Here is a 25,220-nt window from a genome sequence, read left to right as displayed (position 1 = left end):
TAATGTTGGAATGATTTTTTTTATTTATGACGAGTTTCTTTATTCTTCTGTGTTCGGGCAAATCTGCCGATTAATGAAGAAATGACATCGCAATTAAATGCCAAACAATTATCTGTTTATGAACTAAGCACGTGCGGTGCGGGTTGAAGCTGACAAATTTTACAGTGCGCTTCGGGCAGCACGCCAGGTCAATACTGGGTCAAAATCGAGCGAATAAAGAAGGGTTTTTACAGCAGTTATGTTGCTTCCGGGTCAAAACGAGGTGAGCTGATGGAATAAAGAAATTCGCTAATAAAAAACGCGGTCATTTCTTTCAAGCATTTTATTGTCTCTAAATATTCGAGATAGGTAATTGATAGTTCAAAATAAATCCAATTTCCTGAATATACAGACGGTGTTACTATTTTGCAGTATTAACGAAAAAGTTAAACATTCTACTACGAATAGCAAATCTGTAAGTTCCTGGTGGGTAAAAGAATGTATCATCAATAACACTATTTTCAGATCAAATCCTATGGCCTACTTAAGGAAAAATTTGTTCACTTTTATGTTCCTGAGAATCTATCGATAAAAACTTTCACGCACATCAATAAAACTGATATTTCAGTACCTACGATAAACCTAGAGAAATGCAGGTGCAACTTATCTACGCTTAGCCTAAGAAAAGTGTTGCAAGGAGGCTAAAATACTGTGGTGTCATCGGTACGAAAAAAATTTCCGTGACTGCTTAACTTGTTAAACCTTCTGTGGAACCGCTTGTTGCTGACTAGGGTTCTTCGCCCGGTGACACTTGTTAATGTGAACGTTTAAATTGCTACGCTGGGTAAATGTTTTCGGACAGAGATCACACTTGTAAGGCCGCTCGCCGGTATGAGTATTGACGTGCAACTTCAGGTTGAAACTCTGGGAGAATCCTTTTCCACAGTAGGGGCAGTGATGGCGTTTTGCTGACAATGATCGAGACAGATTTGCGTCCGAATTCGTATGCTTGAACTTCAGATGAGTGACCGTTTGATCCATCGAGGCAAATGCACGGTCACAGGCGTTGCACTTGAAGGGGCGCTGCGGATCATGGGAGGCTTTCATGTGGTAATTAAGGTTGCTTTTTTGGGCGAACGAACGCTTGCAGAGATTGCAGGTGTAAGGCCTGTAACCGGTGTGAGTATTGATATGAGCTTTCAGGTTGCCTGATTGATTGAAAAATTTTTCACAGTGAGGACATTTCCAGTGTTTTTTGCCCTTTACATAAATAACTAAAGCTTTCAGGTCTATGGAGGCAGGGGTTAAGGTATAGGCTTTTTCAACGTTGTCTTCCGAACCTTCCTGCTCGTTCTGTTCCTCCATTTGTGTTTGCTCTATTTTTATGATCGAATTCAAGGCCTCTACGAAGTTCATATCACCGTAAGGGTTGTCCTGATTAATTTCACTAGTTTCATTTTCATCTTCGCTGTGAAGACTGAATATATCCGGCACTACCTCGATCGTCTCTTTCTCCATTTTATCCGTTTTACTTTGAAAGATTTCCTCACTCCTTATACACTGCTCACGAAACCGATAAAAGGACGAGAGATTCGTTTTACATGTATGACAAATAGATGAAATCACACCGTTTGCAGGAGCCATCTTTAAGTGGGAGAACCGGATTAAACTTAAAGCAAAACATACGTGAACTTGCTTACCTTAATAGCCGTGCATTCGGCAATTTTCTCAATTAGTTGATCGTCGTCATCATTAAAAAATAGGTCTTCCATTTTCCCGCTGGTACACAAACATAAGCGGCAAATCGAACGGCAGGTTGAGAGATCTCTGTGACATGAAAAAAAAAAAACCTTAATAATAAGCGCATGGTCTAACCTGCACACTATGCGATAAATCTGTTTGCAAAGGATATTCGTATCTAGGAAAACTTTAACATGTTTTTCTTCGACTGTTTTTTCAACATTCAGAACGCAGTACTTACAAATGTTCCTGAAGGTATTCGTAGTTCATTATATCCGATGTTCACAGTGATAATTTTAGCTGCCAAAACCTTTTAGTTGCTGAATAAGACACTTAAAACTTCTCTAAAAAGTATGCATTGTATCGCCAATTTGCGAATTGTTATTTTATATTCTGCAGCGTTCTACAGAGCTGCCAAAAAATTGAATATTCCAACGATTCGAAAATTTTAGCAATCGGAGTGACACAGTTAGGGTGGAATAACAGAGTTAAAAAATTAGTACAAATTCTTTAGACGACATAAAAGTAATCTGTAAAAAGTTGTTAAAATTGGAAAAATCAGTAAACTCTGCATTTACCTAAAATCCAAAAGAATTACAACATGCAGATAAATCTGCATAACTGGCATGTCTGACGTTCTGTTCCGTTGACAGTTGACAGCAATCCTTGAAGGGGACGCCTAGCACGAGGGGCGTACCAATCAGTTGATATAGGAAATATGTATCTGTAATTGCGGCTGCACTAAATCGATTTTCGTATACACTGTGAGATACGGCACAAAAAACATTATGGGTGTTCATGTCGAGCTCGTAATCAAATACCCAGCCGTAAAAATACTCACCTCCATTGACGAGTAATGGAAGATACGCAGTTTACGGCTGGGTATTCGTATACGAGCTCTATGTGAAGACCCCTATTAAGTTTTAAAGCTGTTAGCAATCCTTGTTCAGGATTCTACAAAATATTTTGGGTTGTTTAGTTATATCAGTTTTTTATATCATCTGAAAGAGCTGCATTTTCTAAGCAAAACAATATTTGCAATAATTTTCTATCGTTGTCATTGAACTGAAACTAGTTAGATGGATTTGACATATAATGAGGCAATCCACGAGACAGTTGCGATCAGTTGATTTCAGTCTGTTTTCAACTTATGACAGCTTTATGTATGTTCGATCGGTCGCAACTTGGATGCAATCCGGATCAAGAAGCGTGAAAAACTAATGTTATCCGGTCGGTAGCTCTAGTATCGCGAGTGCCAATTCTAAATACAACAATAAAAAATCACTTTTGATATTATTGCCGACATTAAAAGATTTCGGTTTTGATCGTGTTTTGGTTTTGCAGCTTGAAAAACAGCAACAATAACAAACGTACAAGCAAAGAAACGTCACCCGTGGATTGCCTCATACAGGTTGTCACACTATTAGTGCAAATGATTTTTCCATAGAACTAGTATTATTATATGTCAAATCCATCCCATGATGTATAAAGACTAGAGATACTCCAGCTAGCTGACATCTTTATCTTATTTGCTTCATCGCAGCTAACATCGCACAGGTTTCACGATTACGAGCCCCACTGACAAATGCTATGTTATGCCTATGAAAAGTGGCGGTGATATGCTATTTCGTTTACATACACGCTGAGATGTTAGCTCTTGAAACATGGCGCGATGTCAGATAGCTGAGAAACTCAGAGAGAGAGAGAGAGAGAGAGAGAGAGAGAGAGAGAGAGAGAGATAAGCGATGAAAAAAACGCTAAGTTGGCAACTAGGTTCCAGGTATTTATTGTATCCAAGTTCACTTGCATTCAACAGTATCGCGAGAATCTTTGAGATATTATCGCCAGTGATTCAAAATTATGAATCCAAATGAACGTTAGATTACGTTCAATTGTTTGCTTACCGGAGCAAGCAGGTATTATCAATGCTAACGGAAATTGTAGCATGGTGCATTAGCATGTGATATTTGAAATAACCAAGAATCATCGTGGTATATCGCGGTGAAAGCACAACGTGGAGTAGCCGAATTCCACCTACAAGTAGGGATACCATCCGTCCTGATTTAGCAGGACATGTCCTGATTTTGAGATCTATTTGGAGCGTCCTGATTTATTTTTCATATTTTAGCATTTGTCCTGATTTTTCTGAATTATACCGGATATTCAAAAAGTAAGCAAACTGTTCAGTACTTCATCTTGACTCCAGGAAGAAACGAACTTATTTCGAACGATTTTTTTCTTTGGTTGAATTTTATAGAGAATTTCTTTATTCTACCAGCTCACCTCGTTTTGACCTGGAAGCGCACTAACTGCTGTCAAAACCCTTCTTTATTCGCTCGATTTTGACCCAGTTTTGACTTGCCGTGCTGCCCGAAGCGCACTGTAAAATTTGTCAGCTTCAACCCACCACCGCACGTGATAAGTTCGTAAACAATTATCTGGCATCTCTTTCTTACTTGCGTCTTAAATGGCGATGACGATTCATTATTCCTCGGCAGTTTTGTCCGCACACAGTGGAATAAAGAAATTCGCTGTTAATGAGAGAAATTAGTCGTTGAAATCGTTGAACGTTTTTTGACAATTATGTTTATTTCAAACAGTTTACTAGTGTTGCATTTTTTGAGGTATCTACTAACGAGAAATACGATAAATATGAGGCTTTTGGAGTATTTTGAAGTGCAAATCTCAAATTACGTGTTTTATTTATTGATACCTCAAAAAATAACAGTAGCTTAGAACAAATTTTTGCTGGAAAAAAATTGTCCTGATTTTTAACTCCGACGAAATGGTAACCCTACCTACAAGCAACCAACATTTGAAAGAATCGTTGCGATCGCTTGAGTGCAATCATTTACGATTCTTTCGTGAAACACTCGCTATATGTTGCTCGCTCCGCCTAGAGCAGGCAATACTGAAACAAAATCATCAAAGAAAGCTGCCATATATTTTTTTGCTCTAAGTTGTCTCTTCCATGCGTGAGAATGTGTAACTTTTTATTGATGTGTGATACTTCAAAGCCGGGAAAGTGAAATAATGCTTGATGGTAAATGCTTGAAGAGATTTATTTCATGTCTTGCAAAGTTGACGGTTTGATTAGGAATGCTGAGAAAAAGTAAAGTGCTACTAACATTGGTTGCTGTGATGGAGGTTATCGGGGATCACTGATTGTTAGATCTACTACACCCCCTCTCAATTGCTGACTCCGATCTTGCTCCTCAGGAACAGGAATCGTGTAACGTCCACTGCCTTTGTGAACAGATTTGCTTGCTGCTCGGTAGTAGAGATTGGTTTTAACTTGATGGTCCCGGCAGCAACATGGTCCTTGATAAAATGGTGCTTGATGTTGATATGTTTAACCCGCTCCGACTCTGCATTTTTAGCTAGTCCAATGCAGCCTTGGTTGTCTTCATATATCTGTACGGGATCCGCTGGTGATTTGCAATTCAAGCCCTCCAGAACTCCGGCCAACCAGACTGCTTCAAATACAGCTGCGCTTAGTGCAATATATTCCGCTTCGCTCGAAGACATTGACACCGTTGGTTGTTTCCGACTTGCCCAGGAAACCGTTGAACCGTGGACCGTGGAAACAGGAATCCGGTCACCGACTTGCGGTCTTCTGTGTCCGAGGCCCAGTCTGAGTCAACGAATCCTACAAGTGGCTTGCTGCTTTCCTCTCGCTTGTAACGTAGACCCATGGTGGTCGTTCCATTGAGGTACCTGATGATCCGCTTCAATGTCTGCCAATGATCTTCCGTTGGTGTTTGCTGGAACCTTCCCATGTAACTCACTGGATAACACAGATCAGGACGAACGCACAACATTAAATACATAATGCTGCCCAGCAGCTCTCGATATAGTTGGACAGTACCACTTCCTTCGCGGCTCAGCTGAAGTCCTTTCTCCATTGGGCTCTCGGCAGGGTTGCAATTGGACATACCAAACTTCTCCACAATTTTGGTAATGGCAGAGTCGTATGCCCAGAAACAATCTTGCTTCTCCGCAATCAGTCATCTTAAACTCATCGGAAAGACGAAGTTTCAACTTTTCAATTGTTCGAATGCTCCGGCCAACTATCAAAGGTCATCGACGTAAAGCACCAGATAAATTTCATCGTCTTTAATGGTAGACACGTAGAGACAGTAATCATGATTGGATCGGCGGAATCCAAGTTTCAGTAGCGTCGAATTAAACTTGTCATTCCATCTGATGTATATGGAATCTGCGATGAGCAGCAATGGCTAACACCACCCGAACTGTGGACAGCTTGGCTACTGGGGCGAACGTATCGTCGAAGTCGATGCCAGGGCGTTGAAGAAACCCCTTAACCACTAATCGTGCCTTATAACGAAACTATCATCCGGTCTCGTCCCTTTTGAGTCGAAACACCCACTTCGTTTTTAGCAGTTTCACTCCGACTGGACACTCCATCAGCTTCCATATATGGTTGGTCACCATGGATTCGAGCTCATCCTGCACTGCTTGATACCAGTGATCACGATCCTCTCGGGCATTAATCTCGTTGTATGTTTCAGGGACATCTGATGAGGAGGGAGAACCAACAGCATTTGCTCTAAAGCCGGTAAGATAGTTGAGAAACTTACCGGGAAATTTGCGCTCCCGTTCGCTGCGCCTCGTGGACTGCTCGCCGCTTTGGCCGGAAGACATGTCCAGATCTAAGTGCGAAGGGAGCGCAGAGTCACCTGGTTGCACTACGAAGGTATCTGGTTTCGCTGCATCTCCATACTAATTTTTGTCATTGGTCAGGGCTTCATCATCACTGTAGTTCGGATCCTTCTGAACAATCTCCGCAGATTGCTCGACTTCCTCTTCCCCCTCTTGCTCGTAAACCAAGGGCACCACCAGTCTTTCTTCAGTATGATCTGCAGCTTTGATTGCCCACGGGAAGCAGCTCTCGTTAAACTTGACGTCACGAGCAATATGTCGAGCATTCTTGTCCCATAGTCGGTAGCCATTGGGTGCATATCCGACCATGAACAGTTGACGACTTTTGGCATCCAACTTCTTCCTATGTTGATTCGGTATCCACGCAAAGGCTTGGCATCCAAAGAAACGCACCTTCTCTAAGCTTGGCTTTCTCCTGTACCATAACTCAGCTGCAGTGACGTTCTTTGGCAACACTGATGTCGGTTGACTATAAACACGGCAGACAGCACAGCTTCACACCATAGCGACTTCGGCGCATTGGCTCCAATCAGCATCGTACGTACCTTTTCAATCAGAGTTCTATTGAATCTTTCCGCAACCCCGTTTTGCTAGGGTGAGTAGGCTACTGTTGGCTCGACTTGAATTCCCTTTGTTCGGTAATACTTCTTCTGGATATTTGAGCAGTATTCACGTCCTTGGTCCACAGTGAGTTTTGAAAGTTTTGTTCCACACGCTGCCGTTGCCATCGCCTCAAATTTGTCAAACACCTCTGACTTTTTCCGCAGCAGTTATACCATAGCAAAATGGGACTGATCATCGATGAACGTAACAAAATAACGGTGCCCGTCCCATGACGCTGGTTCGATCGGTCCACACACATCGGAATGTACTCGCTCCAACAGTCGATTAGCTCTATCCCTTGTGCCATTGAACGGATCCCGACTTTGTTTTCCCACACGCATCACAAAACTTGATTTTCTCCGGCTTGAATCTTACACCAAAGGCAAAATTTTCACGGATCAGAATGGTCATTCCTCCTTTGCTGATGTGTACTGCAATTTCCACAACGTAAAGATTTCCTCTTGAATGGGCCGTTTCACCGCACTTCTTCATCGTTACAAACTTTTCGTTGAACACAACATCTACACCTTCCTTCGTTAGCTTCTTAACAGACAAAAGATTTTTCCTGAGAGCCGGGACGTACAGGACATTCTTTGTATGCATCACAACACCGTAGTTGCTCTTTCCGATGATTGAACCGGCTTCTTTGGCCACCAGAGATTCTCCGCTCTTTGTCACATCAATGTACACCGGTTGATCCAAGATTTTAACGGATGAGAAATGCTGCTTCGAATTTACCATATGGTCGCTGGCCCCCGAATCCAAAAGAAACTCTATCTTATTGCTGTTATGCTTTCTGTTGCCTTCAGTATCCGCCATGAAAACAACCGATCTTAATTCGTTAACTCGTCCGTCGGCAACGTTGGCATTGGTCTTCTTTCGGCAATCTTTCATCATATGGCCACGTTTGCCACAGGCGTGGCACTTCCCGTTAAACTTGGAGCTTGTTGTCTTTTTGCGTTGGTCTCCAGCGAGTGCCGTGGGTTTTTCATCGTTGGTATGTATCCCGTCCAAACGCTTCGACTCGTCGCTCAGCAACCGGGTTTTCATCACCTCGTATGTTAGTTCGTTTTCCGGGAGATTTTCAAGGGCCGTCATTAGGGGATCATAGGATTCTGGTAGAGTCAAACTTAATGCTGCACAGACATCGCTTTCTTCAAGCTTCGAACCGGCCACCCGGAGTTGACGGATCCTCAAACTTCAGAAGGTGGGTGCGCAAAGATGCCCCTTCCTTCAACTGGAGACGAGCGATCTGCTTCCGAATTACCGTTTGCTTACCGGCTGACTTTTTTGCGAACGTATCTTCGAGAACCTTCCGCATCTCTTTGGTCGTAGACTTCTCGCGGATACATCCCAGGTACTCGTCCGAAATCAGGCTCACCAGCAGGGACTTGGCCTTGCAGTCCATGTCCTTGAACTTGGCCGCTTCCGCTTCCACAACTGGACAATCCTTCACCACTGCATCCCAAATTTTCGAGGCTTTGCACTTTCGTGTTAAATGCAACTAATGAAAGTTAAGTAAAAAAAAAGTTCAAAGTAAGTTCCATATAATATACTTATAACTTTGTACCGAATTAAAATGGGATTTCCATTTGTTCAACAAAGTTTCATCACAGACAAACAGACGTGCCACTCGATGACGATTACATCGACCAGCAAAAATAACGATTATTTTGAAATTATGCTCAGTGGGCAGTAATAAAGATTTTTTAAGATTTTTCTTCGGAGAGGCACATCTGTTTGTTTGTGGTTTCATATCTTTGAATTTTCTGCAACTTTTCTGAATAAACCATTCCTCTATCTCTTGACACAAAAAAGTTGGTTTTTTTTTTTTATTTTTCGTTTAGTAAACTTTTCATAAGTTTTCACAATTTGCGATGATGCAAACAATTGGTCAGAAAACTCTCTTAAGTTAGGACGAAGGTGAAAGGCTCTATGGAATTAAGTTCCACTTTTTGCCTTATTGGATCACTGTGCGCTGGTATCGCTATAAGCAAAAACGAGAACCATTTTTATGAAAATTGGTTTAAATGTGGCAAACACGGGCGAAAAAAAAAAACAATCATGATGTCAAATAAATTTGACCATTATGTCGAAAGGTCAAATATTTGACCATTGGTCAAAGAGTGTAATACAGACTTAAGAGTGTCATCAAAAAGCAAGCCAAATACTTAATAATAAGGTGAAACGGGATTGTGGCCTTTTCCTATACAATTTTGAGGTTAGAGTTCTTTTTACTTCTGTATTTTGATCGTTTCGATTTTCCCGGTGTTATTTATTTTAAACTGCGATTACCCCAGATCGACTTGAACTGTCCTACAGTACGGTCGCATTTTACCAACAGCTCGAGGCTAAGTCTTAGACTACCGAGAGATATTGAAATTTTGTTTTTCGCTTTCAACAGGCAATCTTCTTGAAAGACTACCTGTTGAAACGCAAAGTAATAATTTTGTTTTTAACGTTAACGAGTGTTTAGTGAGTAAATTTGGTTTGAGATATTTCTAATTAAATTCTATAGTGAAGTGAAAGTGTAGTGAAGTTTTCCAGTTATGCCTGGAAAAAATAAAAAAGCTCGCTTTGATGCGGCTTCAAGGAAACGTGAGGCATCTCCTCCAAGTGACACTGAAATTTCGACTAACAGGTATGATATTCTTTCTTTCGTTGGGGCTCAAGAAATTCAAACTTCTCATACTGAGCATAAAGCCGTTATGAAGAAGGTTAAAGTTCCACCTATTGTGGTATTTGTAGCAAATTTTAAAGCATTTCGATCAGAGCTTTCATCGTTTCTGTCGAATGTGAAAGTTAATTTTCAAATTGGCCGCCGAGGCGAAATTCGTATTTTGGCCGAATCTCTTGATGGCCATAAACATCTTTTACAGTATTTGACTAAAAAGATGTATAAATTTTATTCTTTTGATGCCAACAACGAGAGACCGTTTAAGGCTGTTTTAAAAGGTCTTTCAAATGACCAAACTATTGAGGAAATTAAAGAATGTTTGTCAGAATCACTTGGTTTTTCTCCCAACCAAGTAATTTTGATGAAACGAAAGGCAAATGCCAAAATTAATCAAACTGGAATACACCAGGAAAATTACTTAGTACATTTTGATCGTACCAAAGTAAATAATTTGAAATGTTTGGAAAAAGCAAGTGTTTTATTCAACGTGCGAATAAAGTGGGAGAATTTCAAGAGACATGGAGAAATCCATAATCTTACTCAATGTCGGAATTGTCAAGCCTATGGTCATGGAACTCGAAACTGCCATATGGCAGCAAAATGTATGATTTGTGGTGACACTGGTCACACGAAAGATATCTGCCCCGTGAAAGAGACCACTAATAGTTCCAAATGTGTAAATGTTGGGGGAAATCACAAATCTATTTTCTTTAATTGTCCTGTAAGGTCAAAAATTATTGCTTCCAGACAACGTAGAAATTCTTAGCAACCTGTTGTCAATGTGGGTATACAAAAGACTTTCAATACTGTTCAGGCATCACCAGCACTTTCATTAGCAGGTGTGTCTGTAGGTAATAATTTAAATTCAGATAACAAATTTCAGACAAAAAATCCTGTTCAGGCAACACCAGGCTGTTCATATGCCAGTGTCCTTACAGGTAATATTTCAAATTCAAACAGTAACAAACCATTCGTGTTTGGTGCTGAAAAGTCAGCCAGTATTGATTTAGGTAGTCCAACTCCAGAAAAGATTGAATACCTACAACAATCCATGCTGCAGCTAATGTCCGTTTTGCTGAACTGTAACTCGATGTACGAGGCTGTTCAAGAAGGTATAAAATTTACAACTAATATTGTTATGAAATTGAAATTCAGCAATGATTTTAAATAATGCTGTGAATTTTCTAAATTGGAATGCTCGCTCTTTAAAAGCGAAAGAAGATGAATTTTTCAATTTTTTAGCAGTCCACGATGTGCATATTGCAGTTGTGACTGAAACGCTTTTAAAGCCAAATATTAAACTAAAAAAGAACCCAAATTACATGGTTCATAGGTTTGATAAAATTGATGTTGCCGGTGGTGGAGTTGCAATAGTTATCCACCGTCGAATAAAACATCGTGTTTTACCCCATCTTGAAACCAAAGTTATCGAGAGTTTGGGAATTGAAATTGAAACAAGTATTGGCATTTTATTTATAGCCGCAGTGTATTTGCCTTTTCAATGCACTGGTGAGCGAAAAAAATATTTCAAGGGAGATTTGCAAAAACTCACAAGAAATTAATTTAAATTTTGAATCATCGGTGATTTCAATGCGAAACATCGATCTTGGAATAATGCTCAAAGCAATTCCAATGGAAAAATATTGTTTAATGATTGCTCGGCTGGATTTTACTCAGTTTTATTTCCAAATGGTCCTACATGTTATTTTTCTATTAGGAATCCATCTACAATTGATCTGGTACTAACAAATCAAAGTCATTCATGCAGTGATTTATTAACTCATGCTGACTTTGATTCTGATCATCTTCCCATAACATTTACTATTTCCCATGAAACTATTTTAAATCCCACTAGATCTGTGTTAAATTATCACAAGACTAATTGGGATAGATATCGTTCTACGATCGAAGAAAATTTGAATGATGATATTATTTTACAAAATAGTGCTGATATTGACAGAGCATTAGATAATTTTAGCAGCTTAATACTCAATGCCCGGAATTTATCAGTTCCCAAGGCTCGAGTGAAATTTAATGCACCAATTATTGACAGTGAACTTCAACTTCTTCTACGTTTGAAGAACATACGGAGACGTCAATACCAAAGATCTCGTGATCCTGCTTTGAAAATTATTTTTCAAGAATTGCAAAAGGAAATTAAACATAGATTCACTCTCTTGCGAAATGAGAATTTCATGAGAGAAGTTGAACAACTAAAACCTTATGGGCATTCCACTACTCATCAGTTACTTAGAGTAACAAATATGATTCGAACTAATAAATCTGAAGGCTATTCGACTGGAGCAGCTCTACTAGATATAGAAAAGGCTTTCGACAGTGTTTGGCATAAAGGTTTTATAGCTAAAATGTCAAATTTCAGTTTTCCACTTTACCTCACAAAAATGATACAAAGTTATTTAACTGACCGCACTCTTCAGGTTAACTATCTGAATGGTAAATCTAATAGATTGCCTGTTAGAGCTGGTGTGCCTCAGGGGAGTATCTTGGGCCCAATCTTATATAACATTTTTACTTCTGATCTTCCTAATTTACCACCAGGTTGTGAGAAATCTCTGTTTTGTGACGATACAAGCATTTCTGCAAAAGGAAAAAGCCTTCGTGTTATATGCAGTCGGCTACAAAAAAGTTTAGATATATTTCTTCATACTTGCAGAAATGGAAGATTTCCCCTAATGCTTCTAAAACACAGTTGATTATTTTTCCTCATAAGCCAAGAGTTTCATTTCTCAAACCCAACCATAACCACGCTATTAAGATGAACGGTGTGGTCTTAAATTGGTCTGATCAAGTTAAATACTTAGGGCTAATTTATGATAAGAATCTTACTTTCAAGGAGCACATTGAAAATATCCAGTCAAAGTGCAATAAGTATATCAAATGTTTATATCCTCTTATCAACAGGAATTCTAGACTTTGTCTCAAGAATAAACTGTTAATTTACAAACAAATTTTTAGGCCAGCAATGTTATATGCAGTTCCCATCTGGACAAGTTGTTGTGCAACCAGGAAGAAGACACTTCAAAGGATTCAGAATAAACTTTTGAAAATGATTTTGAAGCGTCCTCCCTGGTTTAGTACGAACGAGCTACATAGGCTCACTAATGTAGAAACATTAGAAAATATGTCAAGCCAAATTAGCAACAAATTCCGACAAAAATCGTTGCAATCCTCAATTGCAACGATTAGCTCACTTTATAGTCAGTAAGATAGTTTTAAGTTTCTTTTAAGTTTTGTTTTATTCCTTTTTTTTCCTTGACAAGTAGGTTTAATAATTTTCCTACAATTACATTATCTTAGCTGCGAAAGTTAATAACATTCAATAATATAAAAAAGCGTACAAATATAATATATATATATATATATATATATATATATATATATATATATATATATATATATATATATATATATATATATATATATATATATATATATATATATATATATATATATATATATATATATATATATATATATATATATATATATATATATATATATATATATATATATATATATATATATATATATATATATATATATATATATATATATATATATATAATAGTGTTGAAATGTCACCATTTGTGGCAGAACACACAATATCAATTCTGAATAGATATTAGTACATAAATAAATCATTACAAACATTCCCCCCCCCCCCTTAAAAAAAAAAAAAACTGCGATTACCTTGGACTGGAAAGGCATTCGAAATTTGTATCAGTCTAAATAACGTTCTAAAAATAACAGATTAAGAATTTATCAACTTGTTATTACAAACTTATATTCATGATGTTCTTGTATGACCCAAGGCTTCATCTTCCCTAAAACCCCCCAGAGTGCTTTTCAACAAACCACTTTGACAATTAATTGGTAGAATAGGTATCGTTAGTAGAAGCATTTCCGACCAGCTATTTTTTTTGACAGTGAAGAATTTGCTCCCGGTGGAAAGTTGTAAGAGTTTATTGGAACTTCGGATATGAAACTGTAGCAAACCAACAAAATCTTATACTTTTCACACCAATATTTGTTTAATCATTTTCCTCCATCTTGTTTGTTTTGATATAATAATTTACTCGAATCATTCAAATTGCCACCCGTTATGTTTTTTTTGTTGGCTCGGCCGTTCATCTCTCCGTGTTCGAAAAAGAGTGGCGGTTAAGAACTGTTTTTTTTCCTTCAATATTTTGATTCGTTTTTTCAATATTTTTCCTATCGAGTATAAATAAAAAATATCTGCTTTCTGTGTCGATTGATACCTCTAAGATTTATCGATTTAAACTGGGTTTACTTTTACGTGTTACGCAAGATTTGAAACTATTTAACAATAATTGAATGTTCAATTTGGTTCAATTTGCAGTTTTGCTTTCTACATATTCTTCCTATGTTTGCTGACTTCTGATGCGTGGCGTAATTTTTTTTATTCACAAAAGTGATAAGCTACAAAAATGGTTGGTAATTTCTGGTTTGAAAATTTCGCACTAATGATGTGTGTTTGCGTAGCAACATAAAAATTGCTGCTGATTTTTACTGTTTACTGATTTTTTTTTATTCATTTATTGACTTCTATAGTGTGGAAAAAGTTGTGGTTGCATTATGGATGAAGTTTTCTGATTGTTGGCGAAACGTTGATGACTTGGAGTGTCTAACCAAGTTCTAGATGTCTACTATAGATTCTTTTTTTTTTTGGTGGAATGCTTTTGGTAGATTATGCTATTTCGCGGCTGAGTATTAGGTTTATCCTTTCGTATACAATTATAGCGCCGTTTTTCGCGGAGTCGCAGTGCAGCAGAGTTTTAGAATTATTTTTTTTCTATTTTTGATGTTCCAACTGGTTGAGTCGCTTTAAGTTATGACTATTTTAATATCTTTACTGACACATGTAGATATGATTGATGAAATGTTTTTTTATATTTTCTTTTAGCAGGATATGTATCATTTTACTATTTTTTACTTCGTTGACTTGCACTGTCTGGAAAAACTCCAGCTTACAATAGCAAAACCTTTTAACTACAAGCTTCTTACTGTTTTTATATTTAAATAACTTTCTTTATTTTACAAATATTACAATTTCTACAGCATATTGACTGTGATGTTTTATTGCACTTATAACAAAACTCGAAAATGTGTAGGTACACAATAAATAAGCGAGATTCACAATTAAATCGAAAATGAAAAGACGATCTATAGCTTAGAATGCGGGATGATGTACAGAATGGTGCGGTTGAGGGGAGAATGCGTTAACAAACAATGAACGATTTCGTTGTTGCTCTGCCTATTTGGACGTCGTGGTGGACACCGCCAGCGGGCTTGGCGTGTAGCCCTGAGATCCGCAGGTGGTCATCGAGTACGGGCTAAAGCCACTGCCACCACTCATTAGTCCGTTGATTCCTGTGGGGAGGAAAAAAGGGAAATTGAGAAAATTACATCGGTTCTTGCTCTATCGCAACTGTGTACGGAATGATTCGCTTTGCTGTGCATTGTACGATAATGTTGTAATTATTTAGTTGTGATTTGTTCATCTATGTCAAATTTTAAAAATCTTTATATTACAAAGATACATGAAATAAGGTTTCTTGGTATAAATTAAAGCTTGAGGAATTTTTCAATTAAATTATTTGGTTACAAAACAAGGAATATGGAGGTTTCTGACAGCTCAGTAACTTATATTTATTAAGGTTACCCAGCAAACAAATTGGTTCATATAACTCGCGCTCAACTCTGTTAAGTGAACCCTTATTTGGTAAAAAATGACCATATAAGATGCATGAAATGCGCCTATGTGTGCAAATCTGGAGGCCATATACGTACATTGTAAGAAAAAATTGGTTACGATTTTTTATTACTTCGCATGGCCTCATTCGAAACGTTAAATGGCATTCTATACGACTTAGAGGATTGACGCATTTTACAATTTCGTATGACACGTTAAATGGCTTCATATATAACCTGATATTGCGTTTTATAGGATTTAAGTTTTATACGATATAAACAAATTTAATTTTGCATTTTATGTAATTTAAAACCTGACATACACATTTGAGCGACTTAAAATAACCATCCTTATACGACTTCTGGTTTGCTGGGTATTTGCCTCATAATAGGCAATTGAATAAATGATTGACTCTTATTTACTCTAGAGCGGGTGGCAAACAAGATGAAAACTATGAACCTTTTTGTGTTGCTTTGAACTGAAAATAAAATATTCAAGTTTGAAGACTCATTTCGAAAAAGCGTAGCGCAATTCTTGTAGAAATAAACTAAATCTCAAGCAAACGAAAGAACAAAATCTTTCGAAATCAATGCGAGAGATTTGTTATGACAACACTTTATTTGCCTCAATACAATCAATACAAGCGCGATTGAATGGTTCTATAGAGCTTTCTGATAACTTAGTTACGCACACTAACAGGTAGTTAGCTCTTCTCATTCTAGCGGGTGATAGACAAACCAAATTATAGAGGTCTTTTGTATAGTTCCATATTGTAATTCGAGAAAAAGTGATCAAGAAACAAAAAAAACGCAATCTTTGCCGGAATTTTAACAGATGAGAAATGTGTCATGATCGGACCAATTCAGACTATTTTTAAGATCCATAGATTTTCATGTCACATTTTCACTATTAATAGCGTATGCAATCATATAAAAATACGTTTATCACTACAATCTATCTGTCTAGTTAACCTAAAAAACACATTCACATTCCACCCATAATTCCAAATTTAAAGCAAAAGTAGTGTCTCTGAACGAATTTCAAATGTTATAGAAGCATTGTATTGAAAAATATACTGCAATCCTTGACTATTCGATTCCATTATCACTGCTTGAAAACGGGGGATGATAGCAATTATCACTTGCAATCTAGCCTGCCTTGATGAGGAGTTCTTATTGTTTGTCGTTTTAAATTTTGTACATTGTAGATATTTTTTGTTTCCGAAAAAATATACACGGGCAACAAAATTTCTCTTATTTCTAAAATAGATCAAGTACAATATCTCAAAAAGCTCTGTTTTTTAATTTTTCATTAAAATTTATAAAAGATTAGCTAAACATCTGATTATGGAGAAATAAAAACAAAAAAGTTGAAATTTTCCAAATGAAAATTTTTTAAACTAATACAGTTTATCTGAGTAATTAAATGTCTTCGACAAAAAAGTAGACAGTAATTTTGTCTTTCCAGAAAAAATATACACCGCAATACAAAAAAAAAAGTTTTAAAAAACACACAATAATATAACTATAAATTAAATATTAAAAAAAACAAGTTTGAGGAAGCCAAAGAATACACACCGCTCAAACAAACCATTCTGGCTCCAAAAATATTTGTAATCATTAATATCCTTTTTGATCATTAATATTCTTTTAACCTTTTTCTCGAATAAGTTGTGATTCAAAAAAAATGTTGACAAGGTTGTTCAAATGATACGACCGCAAGGCCAACGTAGAATTACGGAAGCCTGTCTTATGTCAATACATTTCTTGCGATAGGATTGGGAATAACCTCGATTGGGGTAAATAAATTTGATGGTGTGAAGCAGTTATAATTCTCTTTCAAATCTCTTTTTTATTAAAGGTTTGGTAACCTTGAAGAGAAGCGTTGTTTAACGGATCGAAAATAATGTTGCTTGTTGATGAAACACAGTTGTAGGTATAGCGTATAGCGAGTTGAAATGAATCCTCGGTGAAAATATCATGTTTAATTTTTTAACATTAAATGAAGACATAACTAATTTTTTCTGCTTTAATTGGAAACATGTGGTCGTCTTAAAGTACGGTTTTACTTTTTACAAAGCTGGAAATTAATCGAGTTATGCCCTTTCCCGTTTCCTACGTGAGCAGAACACCTCTCTGGGCAAAAATGACGCTGAGTAAAAAGCTTGTTCAATTCCTCGTCATTGCTGTTTGTCAACTACTGATGACGTGGGATGATGCTCGTTTTACTATTATCTCTAGCAGCGTTCCGCGCCATTTTCAACACTTCTGCAGCAGGATATTCAACTACAGCCGCCAGATCTACAAGTTTCTCCAGCACCAACGCGCATTATTTCTATTACGCAGCAGGTGATGAATTCGATTAACCGTGAATTATAGCCCAGTACGAGATGAGCGGAACTTTGCTGCGGCAAAGGACGACCAGATAATGTAACTTGCAAATTCGATTGAAATGGATAGCAATGTGACGACGAACAAAACTGCTTCCTTAATGGTGAAAACCCCCGTTTGATTGTCTAAAATACCTGCGTAAAGAACTAACGCCCCAATTACGCGACGTCGCGTAAGTGATGGAATGAAGGAATCTGGAAATGGGGACGTACTGCGCTGCACATTGTTTGTAGGTATACAGACGATCAATGTGCGCAAAAGTACATGAATGAGCATAGAAAAAAATCATCAAAGGTGACAAAAAGAAGAAGAAGAAGGAAAAGAAAAAGAAGAAGCATCGAAAGCAGCTGACACTTTTGTGATAACAACAAGGGCAGTTCTCAGTGCACCGGAATCATTCATTTGAAGATGTAAAACAGCGTGGATAAATCTGAACTCTGCTTTGAAAAAAGAAATAATTCCAAAAATAATTCTTCCTATCACGTATTAGTACTATCGTTTATGGTGAGTGGCAGAAAAATAGTAGCTACTTGAATTGAATTGGATTGCCATTCGGCGATGACACACTGCAAGTGAGGAACCCACATACAAGTGAACAAACGCTACCAGCACACGAACAACTAACTATAAGCAGTGCCTAAACGTCTGAAAGCGAACTCGCCAGATCCGAACAGGATCATTAACATGACCTGTTTGACGGCCTGTATTAATATCCGGACATGCCTGTATTACGGTGCTTCGCACACAGATTGGAAATCAAAATGATATTTCTGTAAAAAGTGATCTCCAAAACATCAGTGCGATCCACCGGTTTCCTCTATAGATATATAGTTTTCTCTGCTGGCCCGTCCGCTATGAAAGGCTGTAATCGAATGAGCGGGTGTTGCAACATAAATTATACAAACAAGTTGTATTTAAAATCGCCGCCTGCTGCGCTTCGACTTGCCACAGCTCTGCTTGCTACTGATTGATCCACTTTGCAGTAAATTATCCTCTTGCAACAGTGATCGGATAAACAACGACGACTAAATCTGTTCATGCTAGCTCTTATACGTGACTACCGAGAGTTATTCTTCCGCTTGGTCTGTCGTTGTGCACTCGAGTGACCAAACGACAAAAAATCGTTTAGGAAGTCAACTCGGCTGGAAAAATGAAGGAAATCCGTTCAAAACTGACTTAGTTAAAAACATTTGAAAGTGGACAGTTTTCGTGACGTTCTCGATGGTCTTTCAATGTTTAGCTCTATGTTACCGTAAGACGTAACTTGAAAAAAAAAAATACCAATAGAACACAATGACATCTTAGAAATGGTCTATTAAAATGGTTGCCTGTTGCTTGTGGAGTTGCACATGATCATAAGCAACAACGATTCAGCGAAATCAGAGGTTCAGGGTTGCATCCTATTTCTCTTGAGTTCACTGTTTTCACTCACGTACACAACAGGGAAAAATATAGCAGATAGCGAAAACAATTGAAAGATTTTTTTTAAAATAATGATGTTGAGTATTTAATTTGAATTCAATTGGGTTGTTTAGTTATACCACTGTTTATTAAAAAGCTGCGTTTTCTGAGCAAAACGTGATTTAAAAAAAATAATATCGTTGTCCTTCGGTTTTTAAATCACGAATTAGAATTGTTCGAAATCCTTTAAACGTCAGAATGCATCAACTTTCGTTCAATAGATTTCGAACTACATATTTTTCATTTTAAAATTATGAACAATGATGTTTTTTAAGAACCACGTTTTACTCAGAAAATTACAGTCTGTTAGATGATATTAAAAAATAGCAAACCGTGTTAAGCTGAACACCCAAATGTAATCTGCAATCAAAACTTCAAAATGATCGACTACGAATGGCGGACACATTTTACCAAATATTACTATTTTCAGGTCAATTTTCGACTATGGCCTTCTCCGGATCACTGAATTGTGTTGTTCAGCTATTCACGGATTTTTATATATCAGCTGAAAGAGTGTATTTTTTTTAACAAAACGTGATTTTTTTGAAATTTTTTATAATTATTTTTTCTTCATCAAATTTTTGATCATTGTCCTTCGATTTTCAAATGATGAATAGAAAATCGCTCTAAATCGCTACAATGACAGTTGGTATATGGGCGAACTGTCATTGTAGCGATTTCGAGCAGTTTTATTTTGTGATTTAAAAATCGAAGATCGATAGAAAATTTTTGAAAATAACGTTTTGCTTAGAAAATGCGGCTCTTTCAGATGATATAAAAAATTCAAACCCAATTCAAATTTAATCATCGTAATACTTTTCAATTACGGGTTTTCAATAACCAATTTTAAGCAGATTCCGGTGTATTGAAACGAAATTGTCGAAATGTGTAAGGTGAAATACAGACATAAATATAGATTGTACTCTAAAAAAAAGCAACACTTTCTTGTGTGTATAAGTTTTTGCTGCATGGGTAAAATTTGATGAAATTTGGCTATAACTAGTTCAAAGTGTAATGTTTACATTTGCAAAATATCGCCACAATCTGTCGATCAAGAAGTGTTTCGACAAAAAATATGGGGGCAGTCGTCCAGGCCAGTTGATTTGGGACGTGACCAAGGAGGACAATTCTTTCACCTGGATTGTCCAACAAATAAGGGAACGAGCCAGACTTGAAGGTAAGGATGGCGCTAAAACGAACCGATGAACAGAATACAGCCGTACCGCCAGAGGTTAATGCAGCTGACATGCATCGTAATGGACGACAAGTCGTACTGTTTTTCATCGAGCAAGTGTCGTCTGGATGTTCCGGAGAAGAAAGTCGACAAATTTTCCAAGAGGTACTTGGTGACGCAGGCGATCTGTGGGTGCGGCAAATTTAGTTAGCCGTACAAAACGACCGGCACTATTAATTTCCAAAGATATAAATTAGAATGCCTTTAGAAGCGCCTGCTGTGCTTTCTTCAGTCCCACGAAGGTGACACTCTGTTTTGAACGGATCTGGCGAAACCCATTCAATAGAAAAGTTTTGGGCGATTATGAACGGCACGCCCGGGAAGAGTATAGTCACTGTACGTTTTACTAGTCTAGCGGATTCGAGAAACAATTTAACTGTCAAAACGGATACCAGCCGTATAAAATCTCCATCGACTGGCTTTCGCTTTGACAGTTTAAATTGGTTGGGGAACATTCATAAACGACGTAGCATTTTAGGGGGAGGAGGGGATTTGCAGTTTTGTGACGAAAAGTGACGAGGGGAAGGGTAGGGGGTCAAACCAAGCTACGTAGCAAATATAAAACTAAGGAAAAAAGTGTTTTTTTATAATTGTTCTATTTTATCACTGTTTTGTCTGTTTAGGGTTATTTTTCAGTTTTTTCATGTTCATTCATGTGTTTTTGATAATAAAAACAGGCAAAAAAATATCATGGGATCTATAGGGGGTCTTGACTTTGTGACGAAATGCTACGAGGGGGGAGGGGGGAGTCAAAAAAACCTAAAAACAAGCTACGTCATTTATGGATGTTCTCTTGCCGAATCCTCTCCGCCAAACTAGTGAAATATGCAGTGACTATAGGGAAAAGTGGTTGAAAGTTTGTAAGAAACATGGCGCAAGTGCTACACAGGATTTGCTGAGTAACTTTTCAAGAGAAACCAAGTAACGATGCGAGATTCTCTCCTCTCCTACCATCTACTTATTCGAAAATTACAGAAACTCAAAAAAAAACCCAAAAACTCTTGTGTAGCTGTGGATTGTAGGGTGAAATTGTTTTACTGGAAATCTTTTAGTGATGGTCATAGTAATCAAGCTAGTTGGAAAATTCGTCGTGGAGCAAAAGTTCTAACTGAATTTCTGCAGCCGTAAGAAAAAAAATATAACTATTTTAAATAACGATGAAAGAAAGGTAAAAAAATGTTTTTTTTTTGAGAAAAAGGTAACAATTGGATTACAGAAGTACGAATCTAATCAAAGAGATTTCTCTGAAAACACAATTCTACAGTTATTGACTATTGGACGTTAATTGTGCTTGTACGATTCCAGATATTCATTTCAAATCCGCAAGTTAGGATAAAATGCATGTGACTTTTCTCAAAATCTTATCTAAATCGTATTAAGATAAGGAATTTTTGAGAGGGGATTTTTAATTGTGAATTTAGCAGCGAGGTTGTAATAAATACACTGTTCATGCAGTGCGGTAGTGCACTGTGCACTGCCAGTGCCTACTTTTTCCCCGCATGCGTAAGACAGCTAGTTAATTAGAGTTTTTTTCATCGTAGAAAATAAGGATATCAAAAATAGTTCTCGTTACGTAACATATATATTGAGTTTTTTACGCACACTCACGTCTGCTGGTAATTTGGCTACATAAATGTGACCTTCCGATAAAATACATGAACATATGGTTATTTAAGATAGAATGACTCATATGGTTTGTCCAGTAGCTATAACTATCAGGGTATTCTGTATCTATCACGAAAAACGAGAAGAAAAGCTCCCTGAAGAAATAATTTTGATTCCATTTTTGATGTAAATTTACATTTATAGTATTCAAATTTATTATTTCTGATTTTTTATATTCTCGGTTTTGAACAAATGATTCAATTGCTCACAAAGTGGTGCACAGAAATTTGTAGAAGAAATATCTCATGATATGAGCATCCGATTTTCGAGAACGAAAGAGAATTCAAAATGGAGGTTTTGTTCTTATATGTCGTTGAAATTTCCCAAGATACTGCAGAAAACTTGGCAGTTTCGTATATTTCAAAGCATTAGACGTCAATAATTAGATTTCAATTTTATTAGGCTTCGCAACCGATTTTGCGATTAATTGAAATGTGATGATTTAAAATTTTTCAAAAATAAATCAATAATTTTGGGATGTCAAGGTTCAGAATAAGTAAGAATAGCATAGAAAGAATAGAGTAGGGTAATAGTTGTATAGAGTAGCAGTTAAGTAGAGTAAATTATTTCTACCAATCTGGAAATAAATGGAAAGCAAAGTCGAAGTAGAATAGAAGAAAAAGTAAGAGTAGAATTAGAGTATATTAATAAAGAGTACAATCGAGAAAAAGTAAAGAAGAGAAGAGTTGAACAGAGGTACACTAGAGCATTTTCAGAAGAGTAAAAGAAATAGTATGGAGTGGAGAGAAGTAGAATAGAATAGTATTCATGTAATTAGAAATTCAGCAAAACATTCCGTACACAGCGTTCGATCATTTAATTGTTTCAATCGTTTTCCTTATACTAACAATAAAGATGGTTCCTAAACCGCAGTCGCTACAGACGATGACGAAGCGTGCCAAAACTGGTGTGCACCGGCGGCCGAGTAGCTATGCGACGGTACAAGCTGCGAGTGCCATAGATTCGGTGTCGAAGTGACTACTCAGACCAGAGTCGGGTACGGGATGGTGGCAGATTCGGTTGCCACGGTTTGTCGGTGACGCAAGGACAGCGGAAGCAGGGAAAGACAATTTGCTTTACAATTTGGTACACCATTGTTTCAACGAAACAGAAAAACACAAGAGCAAAATCAAAATATCGACGGTCACATGCAGTACTAACGACAGCGTGTTCATCGATTTTGCTAGCACGACGGGTTGCACAAAACGTAAGGGAAGGGCGAAAAATTGATCTCGTCTCATATCGTTCTGTAGCGGTTTGATTCGAAATTTCAACTGACCAGCTTGTCATTGTGGAAACAGGATCCCAATCTTTAGTGTTAGTATTGCATGTGTTAATCGATTACGACACTACACCAACAGTTTGCGGCTTGTACTTACTCGACGATGAGTTGAAGACACTGGCAGGTGAAGAGGTGAGTCCGCTCATGTTGGATGCGGTTGCGTATCCGTTACTGCTTCCATACGAACCACCTCCGGAAGAATGTGGTGTCGAGGCACTGCTGCAGTAGCCTCCTCGGGGACTAACGCTGCTGCTTTGGGCTCGGGTGTATTCATCAGCTGTGCAAGTGGAGCGATGAAGAAAGGGGGAAAACCGACACGGTTAGTAATCTGGGTAAGAATTCAGGGAGAAAAATGCAGTTACCTTCAGCCCACTGTCCGGTGCCATCTTGAACGCTGACCGCCAGCTGGCCAGTGTAGGAGTTGAACCCAGAGGAGCCATTGGGTGAGCGTGGCATCGAGTACAGAGCTTCCGCCAAGTCTGCCGCCCGCTTCAGGATAATCTCTTTGGGGAGTTTGTCTGGATCCCCGGGATGCCGAGGAATTAGTTTCTGCAATCGCTGGAAACCGTAATCGATTGTGGGTTCGCTTAACGCTGCAAGATGAAAAGCTGAAATCAATATAGGTGCGATTCTTTTCAACCGATCAGGTGGAATATTGGCACACTTACAGACATAGACAAACCGTCCGGGTGAACCCTTGCAGAATTGCTTGCTCTTGTAGGACAACGTAACTTCTACTACACCCGGTATATGCCGCGGAGGAGTTTGTACTCGAATGGCATGTGAGGTTATTAACTGTTAATTCAATAAAATAGTCAGTTTTAGAAGAATTATCAGGCTTCCTGCTAACTTACCTCACTCCACACAAGCATCGTTCCGAAAACCACCTGTAGCCCGTCGAAGAAGTTATCGCCCACGATGATTACCTGCGCTCCTCCGGTCGTCCATCCTTCGCTGGGAGATATCGCCTTGATGCAGGGGGTTGCCATTGGCAGCGGAGGATAGATGCCTGTTGTTGGTTGTTGTGTATCGATAGCAGAACCACAAACGGCAAACGAGCGGTGAAAAAAAAAGAACAAGGATTTATTTTCTCTCCTCTTTCGGCAGGATTTTTTCCTCATAGTTGACATAATCCGATTACAGGAATCATAGCTACAACCAGCAGACTCACCGAGCATACTCAATTTGAGTGAGTCTCTATTAACGGAGACTTAATTTCTGCGGTTCCGGGGGCAATCGACGTGAGCTTTAAAGATGCACGTATGTGCGCTAGTCATATTGGCGGCAGTGAGTGAGCAAGCGATAGATTGCGAAATAAAAATAACTGTACGGCGCACAACGACGGTTCCAGTTGAAGCCATTCAAATTAAAAATTCAACCACGTGTTGATATAGCTAAACAATGTGTAGAGCCGTATGCCCGCCCCTTCCGCTGTGGTGACTACCGTGAAAAACTAACCGACCACTCGGTTAGAAAGTCATGCATACATGCAGCACGATATTTCATTGCTGGGATGAAAATTTAATTGAGCTTGTGCACGACACCGTGCTTCAATTCCGGCGAACGATGACCGTGTCGTGTCGTGCCGGTGAAATTGCGTTTGTCCTTCTGCCACTCTATTCCGCCTGTGCGGAGCAACAGTCAATATGGTGTAGGAACTTTGCATGCTTCGAAAAGTTGCTGAAGCGATGTTTGAATTCAGAATGGGCTGTTTGTTAGTCTGTTGCGAGTGCGAGTCTTAGGTTGGAAAATTTTCGGGTGGTGATAACTGT

General features: G+C 38.1%; 2 protein-coding genes across 11 annotated transcripts in view; both read right to left on the bottom strand.

Annotated features, from left to right (window-relative positions):
* Nucleotides 1-307: 307 nt before the first annotated feature.
* Nucleotides 308-2,138, bottom strand: LOC129722832 (zinc finger protein 235-like). Its single transcript, XM_055676618.1, has 3 exons — nucleotides 1,961-2,138; nucleotides 1,680-1,806; nucleotides 308-1,623 (listed from the first exon to the last, which is right to left on the bottom strand). Exons 1-3 carry the CDS (start codon nucleotides 1,987-1,989, stop codon nucleotides 736-738), a joined length of 1,044 nt encoding a protein of 347 aa, XP_055532593.1. The 5' UTR covers nucleotides 1,990-2,138; the 3' UTR covers nucleotides 308-735.
* An 11,571-nt stretch (nucleotides 2,139-13,709) lies between these two features.
* The window catches only part of LOC129723111 (transcription factor collier), a 148,134-nt gene continuing 136,623 nt past the window's right edge, over nucleotides 13,710-25,220 (bottom strand). For 4 of the 10 annotated variants that reach the window (XM_055677081.1, XM_055677087.1, XM_055677083.1 and 1 more), the window contains exons 9-14: nucleotides 24,303-24,457; nucleotides 24,117-24,243; nucleotides 23,811-24,056; nucleotides 23,546-23,725; nucleotides 23,015-23,144; nucleotides 13,710-15,094 (exon numbers count right to left, since the gene is read on the bottom strand). In XM_055677081.1, coding sequence (XP_055533056.1) covers nucleotides 23,029-23,144; nucleotides 23,546-23,725; nucleotides 23,811-24,056; nucleotides 24,117-24,243; nucleotides 24,303-24,457 — 824 coding nt within the window. In that variant the 3' untranslated portion in view covers nucleotides 13,710-15,094; nucleotides 23,015-23,028. The remainder of the gene's footprint in view (nucleotides 15,095-23,014; nucleotides 23,145-23,545; nucleotides 23,726-23,810; nucleotides 24,057-24,116; nucleotides 24,244-24,302; nucleotides 24,458-25,220) is intronic. The other 6 variants (XM_055677085.1, XM_055677086.1, XM_055677090.1 and 3 more) reach the window with 3 other exon arrangements.

This window comes from Wyeomyia smithii, chromosome 2 (assembly GCF_029784165.1).
Source record: "Wyeomyia smithii strain HCP4-BCI-WySm-NY-G18 chromosome 2, ASM2978416v1, whole genome shotgun sequence".
NCBI classification, from domain to species: Eukaryota; Metazoa; Arthropoda; class Insecta; order Diptera; family Culicidae; genus Wyeomyia; species Wyeomyia smithii.
This window is presented reverse-complemented; position numbering and strand designations above follow the sequence as displayed.

Excerpts from the sequence above, each read along its gene's own strand:
- LOC129722832 (XM_055676618.1), bottom strand. The coding sequence starts at position 1,989 with ATGAACTACGAATACCTTCAGGAACATTT. Across the intron at positions 1,807-1,960 it reads GAATACCTTCAGGAACATTT|AGATCTCTCAACCTGCCGTT; the intron begins GTAAGTACTGCG and ends TTCATGTCACAG. Across the intron at positions 1,624-1,679 it reads CCGAATGCACGGCTATTAAG|ATGGCTCCTGCAAACGGTGT; the intron begins GTAAGCAAGTTC and ends TCCCACTTAAAG.